Source organism: Rhagoletis pomonella, unplaced genomic scaffold (assembly GCF_013731165.1).
Source record: "Rhagoletis pomonella isolate Grant_MI unplaced genomic scaffold, Rhpom_1.0 Rhpom_scaffold_00006, whole genome shotgun sequence".
NCBI lineage: Eukaryota > Metazoa > Arthropoda > Insecta > Diptera > Tephritidae > Rhagoletis > Rhagoletis pomonella.
Genome location: NW_023458560.1, coordinates 68,202,747 through 68,213,231, shown reverse-complemented (window position 1 = coordinate 68,213,231; position 10,485 = coordinate 68,202,747). Strand labels below are relative to the sequence as shown.

Here is a 10,485-nt window from a genome sequence, read left to right as displayed (position 1 = left end):
GATTGGCGGCAACTACATCCTAATCTAGGTGTGTCTAGTCCGGGTAGTTATATGATGCCAAGCACATATTATGGGCAAGATGCATGATCGGGGCCATATGCTGTTTCCATGCGTAAGCATTTTTGAAAACTTATCTGTAATATTTTATCAAAATCGTACTTTTCTTTAGAATATCAAAACTCGAACTTTAGCTACGGACCAAGATGTATTAAACAGGGTGTGTTTGACAACTCAGGTAGGCATGCGTGATGCTAAAGGCAAGTTTACATATTTTCATTTCAAATTAATTAACCAGTGCTTATTCGATGGTAAAAATTCATTACTGCTTTTAATGATTCAGATTTGTACAATGTTTTGAATTACTTGGATAGCGATGGTACATTCCTTAAGAAAACGATCAAGTCCAGAAAAACTAAGAGAAGCAGCAGGAAACTATTTAAACTTGATCCAATTTAAATTTGATACCCTTCGCCGCCGCGTCTGTGCGATTAAGTTGATATAACAAGCGCTCTTCGATATGTTTGACGGCTTCCACAGTTAGCACCAATGTATCGTGTTTCAGCATCGAATATGTGTTGAGACCATATGAAGGCATCAAATTCACGTAACCCAGTTCGTCCGTAGCATAGCAGATGTTCTCCGGGAAAATGTCCTCTCTGAAATTATATCAAAATTTTAATTATCTGTGATCAAATTACTGGAAATGTTCCTCATGCCTGTCTACAATTAGCACGGATGGCCCCCAGTTGCGCTCTTTTATCAACTCCTTAATGAACTTTGGATCACGCGTGGGTATCTCAACACTATCAATTACATGGAGATCATCTTGCGCTAATTTTACGCTAAGTGTTGCCGTCAATCCCATTACCCGCTTATAGAATGGCAGCATATAGAAGTGTGTGGTAGGTGAGCGTGGACCGTGCGCAACACCACCACCACGAAATAGTGGTGAGCGAATGGAACCATGTCGCGCACGACCCATACCTTTTTGTGGCCAAGGTTTGCGTCCACCGCCACGTACTTCGGCGCGCGTTTTAGTATGAGCAAAGCTTACATAACGATATTTACGCTGCCATTCTATGTTCTCTTGTATGACATCGACGCGGGGTTGGGCTGCGAAAACGTCAGGATGTAATTCTATAAGTCCCAATTTGCGTTCCTCCACTGCATCGATGTTTTCAATCCAAGCTTGTCGCGTTGCCGACTGGTTCATAGGTTCATATTGCGGCCAGTTTTGTGGTAATATGAGCGGTGCCACAGGCTTTGTTATCGGCTTCGTTACTTCTGGTTCTTCCTTGGCGGCATCGTGCGTGGCACGGATCGCAATGCCGCGCAGCGAGGGCACTAAAACATTTTTAGTTTTATTTAACAAATTCAACATTTTTTTATGGAAAAGTTAACAAAAACTGGGAAAATGTAAATTGAGAAGCGTGACACAAACACAGCTGTTTTTATTTTGACATTTCTTAGCCTACGAAAAGTGGGTGGTATAAAAACAAAAAAAGCGAAGTGGAAAAATACAAAGTTGATTTTATGGCACGATTTTATGGGTACTTGGTCTTTAGCAATACAAAAATTAGGGTACGTTCACACAGCAAGCGCGGCCGAGCTGAGCGAAGCCGTTCCGTGGTGAGTGAAGTTTTCAAATTGCTGTAGCTATATGAAAGTGTTCATACAGCAATCCCTTTCAGAAGCGTTATGGAGCTGAAAGCCAAGCAGTTTTTAAAATATTGTAAAAAAATGTCATACAAGTTTGTTAAATTTACAAACTTTAACAACAAATTCCTTAAAAGCTATAAGGCTCCGCGCTTTGAAACTTCATACAGACAACTATTAGACCCCCTCTACCTACCATATTTTATTTAATTCCGTTCTCCGGAGTTACCCATCTAAAGCCCACCCCTAAAATTTAATATGCTATAAAACTGCGTACTCAAAATTTCAACTAATTTGAAAAATTAAAAACTTGAAACCCGATTAGAAAGCAAACTGAAAAGAAGGTTCGGAAATGCGTCAAAAAAACCTTGTTTTAATAACTGCAAAACAGAATAACGAAATGACGAAAAAAATTAATCATGAAATGCACCCCGTGCATAAAAAAAACTTTCAATCTTTTTTTTACTTGAGTTGCCCTGTGATGGTATGACACTGGGAAATGTCAATTATTGACGTTCTTTGTTTGTCTGCTAAAAAGTATGCACTGATTTTTTGCTTGCCAAAACCTTAGCAGTAAATTTGCAGGAAGTGAAAATTTATATTTTATTCGTTATCAAGGCTGCAATTGCAAACTGCAAAAATGCTTACAGACATAGATGACGATTTCTTTTTCGAGGAGGATAAAATGTAAGTTAAAGAGCGCATTCCCCAAAGAAAATTTCATTGCATACATAGTATGTCTGTCTGTTTTAAAACATTTGTTGGGTTTGTGTAATAAATCAATACCATTGCATATTGTGAAACCTATTTACATATTACGTTCTAAATTAAACAAAATTTCTAAATCTCTGTGTGTTTATGAGTTCGTTTAATTCGTTATTTTCAAATTCTTAAATTTTTATACACAATTCTAAAATTTCCAATGAACAAAATACCATTTGATGTACATACATACATACATAGTAAAAGCGTTGAATTGGATTCTGCCATCGCGCCACTACTGCCTATCGATAAGTAAGTACAAATCATAATAAAGCAATCGCTTGACAGAACAAATTGTATGAAACATCATACATACATTTCCCCAAGCTCTACAATATCGGAACAGCAGCAGCCATTAGAAGAGCAGAGTGAACTGAATTTAGATGAGGCCACATTCGATTTTGATATTGAATTGGTGGTTGACAAAGAAGTGAAGGCGACAGCATCTGCAGATGATGATATTGCGGAAACAAGTGTTGTTGTACCCTTTTTGTGTGATCGTTCAAATGATTACGATAGGCAGAAATTTGAGTTAGAGCGGCTGTAAGTTTTTACTTGTAATAAACGGCCAAGAAGTGCTTAAGTCGTAGGCTAGTTTTATAATGGAAATATGTACTTATTAGTCCTTGTCTACTAGGTAGACTCTACTTATATACATACATACGTGTACGTGCAGTGCTCCTGTAGTAGATATAAAGCTCGTTTTTATATGTGGAGCGAGTCTAATATACGTACATACATACATATGCATATAGAGATGTAGCCCAAATCCATAGGTTTAATGTACTTATAAAAATAAAGAAACTTAGTTTTGCTTGCTAATGAAATACGTATTTTAGTTTTGATTGTTTTAAATTTTATGTTTGGTTTATTTTATTTTTTTTTAATTTAACTCCTAAAGAAAATCAATAAATAAGCTAGAGAAGTTAATTCCTTAAAGCGTGCAAATACAATAGATTTTTTACATTTACAATTTTTTTTTTATTAAAGGAAGTTAATTATTAAAGAACAGAAACAAACATTTTAGGTTAAACACACACAGCATAATCCAGTAATCTATCGCCAGCTTTCATTTTCTCCCATGCGCAATCACAAATACATACGTTAAATAATATTATGTAGGCAGTCAACGAAACAAGCCGAAAATAGCTCGCTAAAACCATCGACCAATACGAGGTGAGAACAGCAACCGCTGCTCACACTTGCATCATACCACCTAACCATAGATATTAGTCACCATAGACCAGTCGCGAGGTTTTATCCTCTACGAAAACCATACCAAGACTATCGTTCGCGCAACATCCGCAAGATCAGAAACGCAACAGTCGATCGCTTCATACCCGTTGGCAGGAATTCGAAGATTCGTCTGTGCTGATATACCTGATCGATTCTGACAGGCTTATTCAGGGCATCCCCACGCTGAGTACTTCAATAAGGATGTTAGAGCTCTCGTCTAATAATAAAAGCGCAACAAGTGAAATGAGCATCTTCAGTCCTGCAATCTCTCCAGCGGAGCAAGCAGACTGTTATCAACAGTAAAGCCTCTTTCCCAAGCAAAATATGCACCCCGAGACACATCATCGTTCTTAACACCGTTCAAAATCTCTATCTGGATTCTAGAAAACTTGGACCTACGGAGTCAAGTATATCACGGCCGCATATAGCGTATTTCTGTCCACTCTGATTATCCTAGGACTTTGAAAATTGAGCAGGATTGCCCCCCTCCTTAAACTAGGAAGGACGCAGGATAATCCTATAGCACCGTGTTGACAGAGCATCTCAACTGCCGAACAGCAGGGTGGATTCCGTAAAGAACCCCACCCACACAACATTAAACGCCATCCTCTTACGTAAAGGCGAGGGTCTGATTCAGTGTAGACTCTGAGATAGATCGATTCTAGTCGAGGTTGACCTGTCGAATACATTTTACACGATTAACTATGCGCGCCTCTGCCAAGACAGTCATAACTCGTCGCTTACAGTTCGGGCGAATCCTTGGATAACCAGTTATCTGCGTGGACGTCAATAGTCAGTTGAATTTCGCAACATCAAGTCCAAGTAGAATTAAGCAGAGGGCTCCTGCCGTTTAATCTCTACAGGGCCAAACACCCTCCGCTGCCAGTTGCAAACGGGATCAAACATCGACAGCTTTTCATTATCTCTCTGATCCTTTAAACTTTTCCAATGTCAGAAATGTCGATAGATAATCTTTTCTCTTTCTCGCCGTATACCATTTGCAATAAATTACGTGCCAGGAACAAAGTCCCCAAGTCACTAGCTGGCAGTACAGTGGGGAGGCGAGAAAGACACCCTATCTACAACGTACAAAGTAATCTACCGGTGGTGGCAAATTACGCAGCCACAGTGTGGTCGCCAGAAACGAGTAACACACAGTGGAGAGATTTGCAGATGTGCCAGAATGCAGCTCAACAATGGCTACAGAGGCTGGCATTACCTCCATGCCGAAAACCAGATGGTGGTGGTGAAAGAACATAACATTCTGTTATCGAACAGTTCAAAGTAAAATACTATCGGGACCGCCTTTAATACCCGTAAAGAACACGTCGTGCCTGGTGGTGGACCGCCGCCCATTAATATTGAGGAAGCAGAACTGTCAAAGAGACCAGGTGCTAGCACAGCTCTGCTCCGGGCTGTGCCACAGGCTCAACAGCTACACCTTTCATCTGAACACAGAAGCTTTACGAATCGCGCCCAAAGACGTTGACCGTTTTCTTGACCCCCGGGTTGCTGAGGTCATCACCTGGCGGGATATTTGGAGGTTGAGCACTGCTGCTACAATAACAACAACAACAGATGAGAGTAAAAAAAATTCAACTTTGAAGAAACAAGGTCCCAAACCCAGTGGTATACCGTCTGAACTGTTAAAAGCCTTCGGTGAAGATCTGGATGGACGTTTGTGATATTGGAAGGTCATAGTAATTTTGCACAATCCACAAAAGGAGCTACCCCGCTCTTATCGGCGGATAAGTCGTCTCTATATTTTCATACCGACGAATATATATACATATCGTCGTTTAAAGTACAAAACCGCGTATGTGAGATTGCATAAATTATTTTCTAGAGAGTAAAAACACTCATATTTCAAAATGGTTCCCTTTTTTATAAGGCAATCGCATTTCTGGCTGGTATATTTCAGGACGAATGGATAAGGATTGAGCCAGGAGCTTGTGTGCATACTATAAAAAAAAATCAAAAATAAAAATAGAGAAAATGACTAGAAAAAAATGAAAAACACGGGAAAAAATAGAAAAATTCTATGAGTTCAACATTTTCAAATGATATGAACGACCCTTACGGATTTTTCCCTAAATTTTAAAATCTTATGGTGATTTCGTTACTTCCAAAAAATGTTATTTTAGAATCGAACACGAAAAGAGAAAAGGGCGATAAAAAAGGCGAAATTTTTTGGTACCTCGAAATCACCATTAGACTTTATAATGGACCTTAATTTTTTGGCAAAACGAACACAAATTTTCGTGAGCATGGAATATACAATTTTTTTTTGACCACCCTAATGTATATATGTAGTATGTACCTACGAGTAATTGGCTATATTACTTAGATAGTTTACTTTGATTACCCAGATCCTAAGTATTTAAGTACATACATGCGCAAATAATGTACCGATTAATTCTACCCTCCTCTTCATCTATGGCTTTTATTGTTTTAAGCACTTTTTATTTTACATGTCATGCAATAGTGTGTATGTAGATACATTTGTATGTATGTATGATGAGTTTTGTACCCTCCTAAATGTCCAATTCATTAAAATCATATCTTATGTACTGTAGCATAATTAGCCCTTAGGGATCTCATCACCATCATTTTACATGAATAACTGCAATATGCTTCAAAATATAAAACACAAATTTATTTTACTTACCCAACTGCGGCACACAGGGGCATGACTGTGACAACCAATTCGGTGGTGATTACCAAGGACCAAAGTAATTTGATAGGCATCAGCATTGGAGGTGGTGCACCAATGTGTCCCTGTCTATACATCGTACAAGTAAGCTTAGAATCAAAACTGTTAATTTTTAATAGCTTTAATACTAATACATACATTCTACCTTCCCGAAAGGTCTTCGATGGCACGCCTGCAGCGCGTGAAGGTTCCCTACAAAGCGGCGATGAGCTGTTGGCAGTCAACTCGGTCAGTGTGAAGGGTAAAACCAAGGTGGAAGTGGCTAAAATGATACAAGCTGCCACTACAACTGTCACCATACACTACAACAAGCTGCATGCCGATCCGGAGCAGGGCAAATCGCTGGATATTATATTGAAGAAATTGAAGCATCGCATTGTGGATAATATGTCGAGTAATACAGCAGATACTTTGGGCCTCTCGCGCGCCATCCTTTGCAATGATTCACTGGTAAAACGGTTAGAAGAACTTGAGGGAACCGAACTGATGTACAAAGGCTTGGTGGAGCATGCGCGACGCATGCTGAAAGCCTATTACGATTTGCTGCAAACTTACAAAGCCTTCGGCGATTGTTTCACACAGATTAGCGCACGCGAACCGCAGCAACGCGCCTCTGAGGCATTTCGCATGTTTGGCGAATTTCATCGAAATCTCGAAAGGGACGGTCTCGGCATAATCAAACAAATCAAGCCAGTACTCTCCGATTTGGGCACGTACCTGAACAAGGCGATACCGGACACCAAGCTGACTGTGCGCCGTTATGCCGATGCGAAATTTACTTATCTCTCGTACTGTCTGAAGGTGAAGGAAATGGACGATGAGGAGCATAGCTTTGCTGCGTTGCAAGAGCCGCTCTATCGCGTCGAGACCGGTAACTATGAATACAGACTAATTTTGCGTTGTCGCCAGGATGCGCGCAACAAGTTCGCCAAATTGCGTACCGATGTATTGGAGAAGATGGAATTGCTGGAGTGTAAACATGCTACAGATCTCAATCAGCAATTGCGCAGTTTGCTTGATAGTTTGGCGCAACTGAATCGTTCAGTGGTGGAGCGCATGGACGCCTTGCCGTCACTTTTCCCTATCGAGGTTGATTTCAAAGAAACAGACTTCCAATACAAGTCCAGCACGTTGAAGCCCCAGGACGTGGACGAAGAAGATGAGGAGAGCAACGTGCGCACTGAAGCGAATACACTACGCGCGTCGAGCACCGAAGTTGTTTGTGGCCTAGAGGCGGTCGAAACACCAGCGCCCGTAATGAGTGTACAGCAGAAGGGAAGCATCTTAGACGATCTTGACGTGGCGGACAATCAGTGTGCGGAAAATAATGAAACGCTCTTAAAGGAGTTGGGTCTATTCGGTGTCGATCTTATGTCCAATCCGCAAACTTTGACGAATCAAAAGGATTCGGTTGCTGCACAAAATGGTGCTTACGATTTTGATTTGTTTCTCAATCAGACGGCAGCAACAACGACGCAATTGGAGCAGGATTTAATGTCAGCGAATGCGTCGGAAACAGATTTGCTGTTGCAGTGAGTTGGCGGGCGGCTAGGTGGAAAATGAGCTTCGAAAAAAAAACAAATTTAAAAATATGTATTACCAAAAATTAGGCGATAGATATGTATCTATATAACGGTAATGACCCAGTGTATTTAAAAGTTAACGGTTATACTGGAACCATTGCGATCTAGGTTTGATGCAGACACGTTCATATGCATTTAAAAAAAAAAACAGTTACTTGTTATTTGGAGAAATTTGTAATTCTCAGCATGAAATTAGCATTTTCCTATTTGAAGTATGTATGTATGCAGATTAGGGTGCATTGCAAAAACCAATTTGGAAATACCTCGTAAAATCTCATTATATTAATTTCGTGATAAAATTTGTAAATTTTTTTTTTTATGGATATTTAAAAGCTTAAACTCATCTATCATTTAAGATGATTTTTTGGAAAAAATATTTTTAAAGGTATTTTCAAATAGTTCTAGCTCACGTGAAGCATAAAATTTTTCTGAAATATTTTGACCGGAACTCTTAAAATATATAATACATTTTATATTTCCGATTGGAAACAGTTTGTTTTTTTTTTGCTGTGTAGAGAGTGATGCACTGTAATGTAGATATGTTTAAGTATTCAAATTTTTATGAGTATCACAATTATCCAACAGAGTTTGAGCTGTGTGAAAAATAACAAAAATATGGTATAAAAATGTGTCCTAAGTGATTATATTTTATATGGTTTATGTATTAAATAACCAATAAAATTATTTTTGTGTACCTATATTACATGCTTCATGATTTTGAAAGTTTACAACTTTTCCACAGAGAAATGCGTTTTTTATACAACAACCGATCAGCACGCCTCTACTCGGCGCTCACATCTGCTTCCCGAGAGAACCATTTATCAAACCGATATACATACGTACTTATGTACATTAGGGTGGGTCAATTTGTACCGAAATATTTTTCGACTATGCGTGTATAGCGTATATGTACGTGTAATTCTAAGCAAATTTGCCGAGGAATCCATGGGTCTAAAAGCAATTTTGAGTTTGTCAAATTACGTAAATAAGTTTCTTTAGTATTGTCTGTTGTGTCGTAAATTAAAAAAAAAAACTGCTATAAGGGACAACTCGTTCTACGAAGAATGTTTCGCCGCTGCAGAGAAAAATAGTGCCGTTTAGGGGGACGCGCTGCGATCGAGTTGAAGAGGGAAGCGAGATGTGTGTATGTATGTATGTATTTTCCATAATCAAAATTAGCAGTTCAAAACAAGTTGCGAAGAACTTGAAGTGCTGACCGTTAGGAATAACGTCATCGGTCTTCATCGACCACCAATCGCCGCCAAGTGTTTCAGCTAACTCTAGCGCAATGCCGCAACTTAAGTTTGGATAGTGTAGCAGACTTAACACTTACTTATTCAGACTCGACTTAACACATGTCCGACTTGCGAAGATACCCCGCACTAAGCCAATTACTTTTTCACTTTTGCCTTAAAACCACTTATTTAACACTTTTCTCCCCCTGGCCCAAACAGCCACGTTTCCTGTGCTTAGCTTTAAATTAGTCGATTTAGGCCGGGCTTAGCACTGCCACTAAAACAAGATCCAATTTTCTCCTCCAGAAAGTTAGGCTATTTACCGACTCAAGTACATCCTCCCTACCGAATAGTAACAACACTGAAACTAGTGCAGAAGATGAACCTGCCGCCCTCACCGCCCGACTGTTACGAATAGTAATTTCGCGGCTGAAAAACAACAAAACTACTGGGAATGACGGCCTGCCAGCTGAGCTATTCAAGTGCAGTGACGATTTGAAATGGTACGTACATCAGCTCTTATACATAAAATGGTCGGATGAAGGCATGCTCGTGGCTTGAGTGCCTGCCCAATCCACAAAAGGAAACCCCTCTAGCGAACGGATTCGACCTTATTGGCTTTGGCCTTAGACATTGGTAAATTCATCATACACGACGCATTCCCCAAATCTTGTAAAAAATCCTCGGGAAGACGGTCGACACTTACCACATATGCGTCGCGTAAAAGCCATCTTCGAAAGCATGAAAATGAGCTGTCTTTACGCCACGATGTCCGAATTTGGTATCCGATGCGGTATCCGCTGGTTGTCGTCTATGAAGGCTGAAGGGGGATAAGGACTTAGCTTCACTAGGTAGTTCTAATTGTCGCCAATTAGCCGGAGTGAGAAATGACCGGCATGCTAAGTTGAAAAAGTAAGTCACTTTTCAGCACATTTTCCTTTAAGTTCGATACACCTCATCCGTTGGTTTCATGGTTGACCTTTTCTTCGACCCAAAATAGTGGCTAGGAATAGCTTTAGAAACTAGAAAACTTGATGGGCAAGTAATTCATAGCTTAATTTATTTATTACTCTGTAATGCCGTAGGTAATACGCTGTGCGATTGCCTATCGCATCGCATTTCTCTTTCGTATCGCAATACAGAGTAGCCCCCCTGTTCTTTCCATTGCATAGGCAATTCCCAGCCTCATGGGGGTTTGTTGGCCACTGACGTACTATCTCAATTGTTCACGTCATATTTTCCAAACAAATTCGATTATCTAGGGCTTGTATTCGTCCGCAATTTTCGGTTTGAAGCAGAA

General features: G+C 39.9%; 2 protein-coding genes across 3 annotated transcripts; one reads left to right on the top strand and one right to left on the bottom strand.

Moving 5' to 3' along the window:
- Positions 1–298: 298 nt before the first annotated feature.
- Positions 299–1,448, bottom strand: LOC118741188 (39S ribosomal protein L4, mitochondrial). The gene is made up of 2 exons (XM_036473066.1): positions 717–1,448; positions 299–656 (listed from the first exon to the last, which is right to left on the bottom strand). The coding sequence occupies exons 1-2, from the start codon at positions 1,379–1,381 to the stop codon at positions 437–439; spliced, it is 885 nt and encodes a 294-aa protein (XP_036328959.1). The 5' UTR covers positions 1,382–1,448; the 3' UTR covers positions 299–436.
- Positions 1,449–2,176: 728 nt separating this feature from the next.
- On the top strand, positions 2,177–8,352 carry LOC118741184 (PRKCA-binding protein). Of its 2 annotated transcripts, XM_036473061.1 has the most exons (5): positions 2,177–2,343; positions 2,620–2,670; positions 2,746–2,961; positions 6,340–6,451; positions 6,524–8,352. In XM_036473061.1, exons 1-5 carry the CDS (start codon positions 2,297–2,299, stop codon positions 7,901–7,903), a joined length of 1,806 nt encoding a protein of 601 aa, XP_036328954.1. In that variant the 5' UTR covers positions 2,177–2,296; the 3' UTR covers positions 7,904–8,352. The 2 variants fall into 2 exon arrangements, with proteins under 2 accessions (XP_036328954.1, XP_036328955.1); XM_036473062.1 differs by lacking the exons at positions 2,620–2,670; positions 2,746–2,961 and having other exon boundaries at positions 6,524–8,347.
- The last annotated feature ends 2,133 nt before the right edge of the window (positions 8,353–10,485 follow it).

Bases quoted from the DNA above. Each gene is read 5' to 3' on its own strand.
- LOC118741184 (XM_036473061.1), top strand. From the start codon at position 2,297: ATGCTTACAGACATAGATGACGATTTCTTTTTCGAGGAGGATAAAAT. The intron at 2,344-2,619 runs GTAAGTTAAAGA...ATACATACATAG, and splicing joins TTTTTCGAGGAGGATAAAAT to TAAAAGCGTTGAATTGGATT. The intron at 2,671-2,745 runs GTAAGTACAAAT...CATTTCCCCAAG, and splicing joins CCACTACTGCCTATCGATAA to CTCTACAATATCGGAACAGC.
- LOC118741188 (XM_036473066.1), bottom strand. From the start codon at position 1,381: ATGTTGAATTTGTTAAATAAAACTAAAAATGTTTTAGTGCCCTCGCTG. The intron at 657-716 runs GCATGAGGAACA...ATATAATTTCAG, and splicing joins TCCGTGCTAATTGTAGACAG to AGAGGACATTTTCCCGGAGA.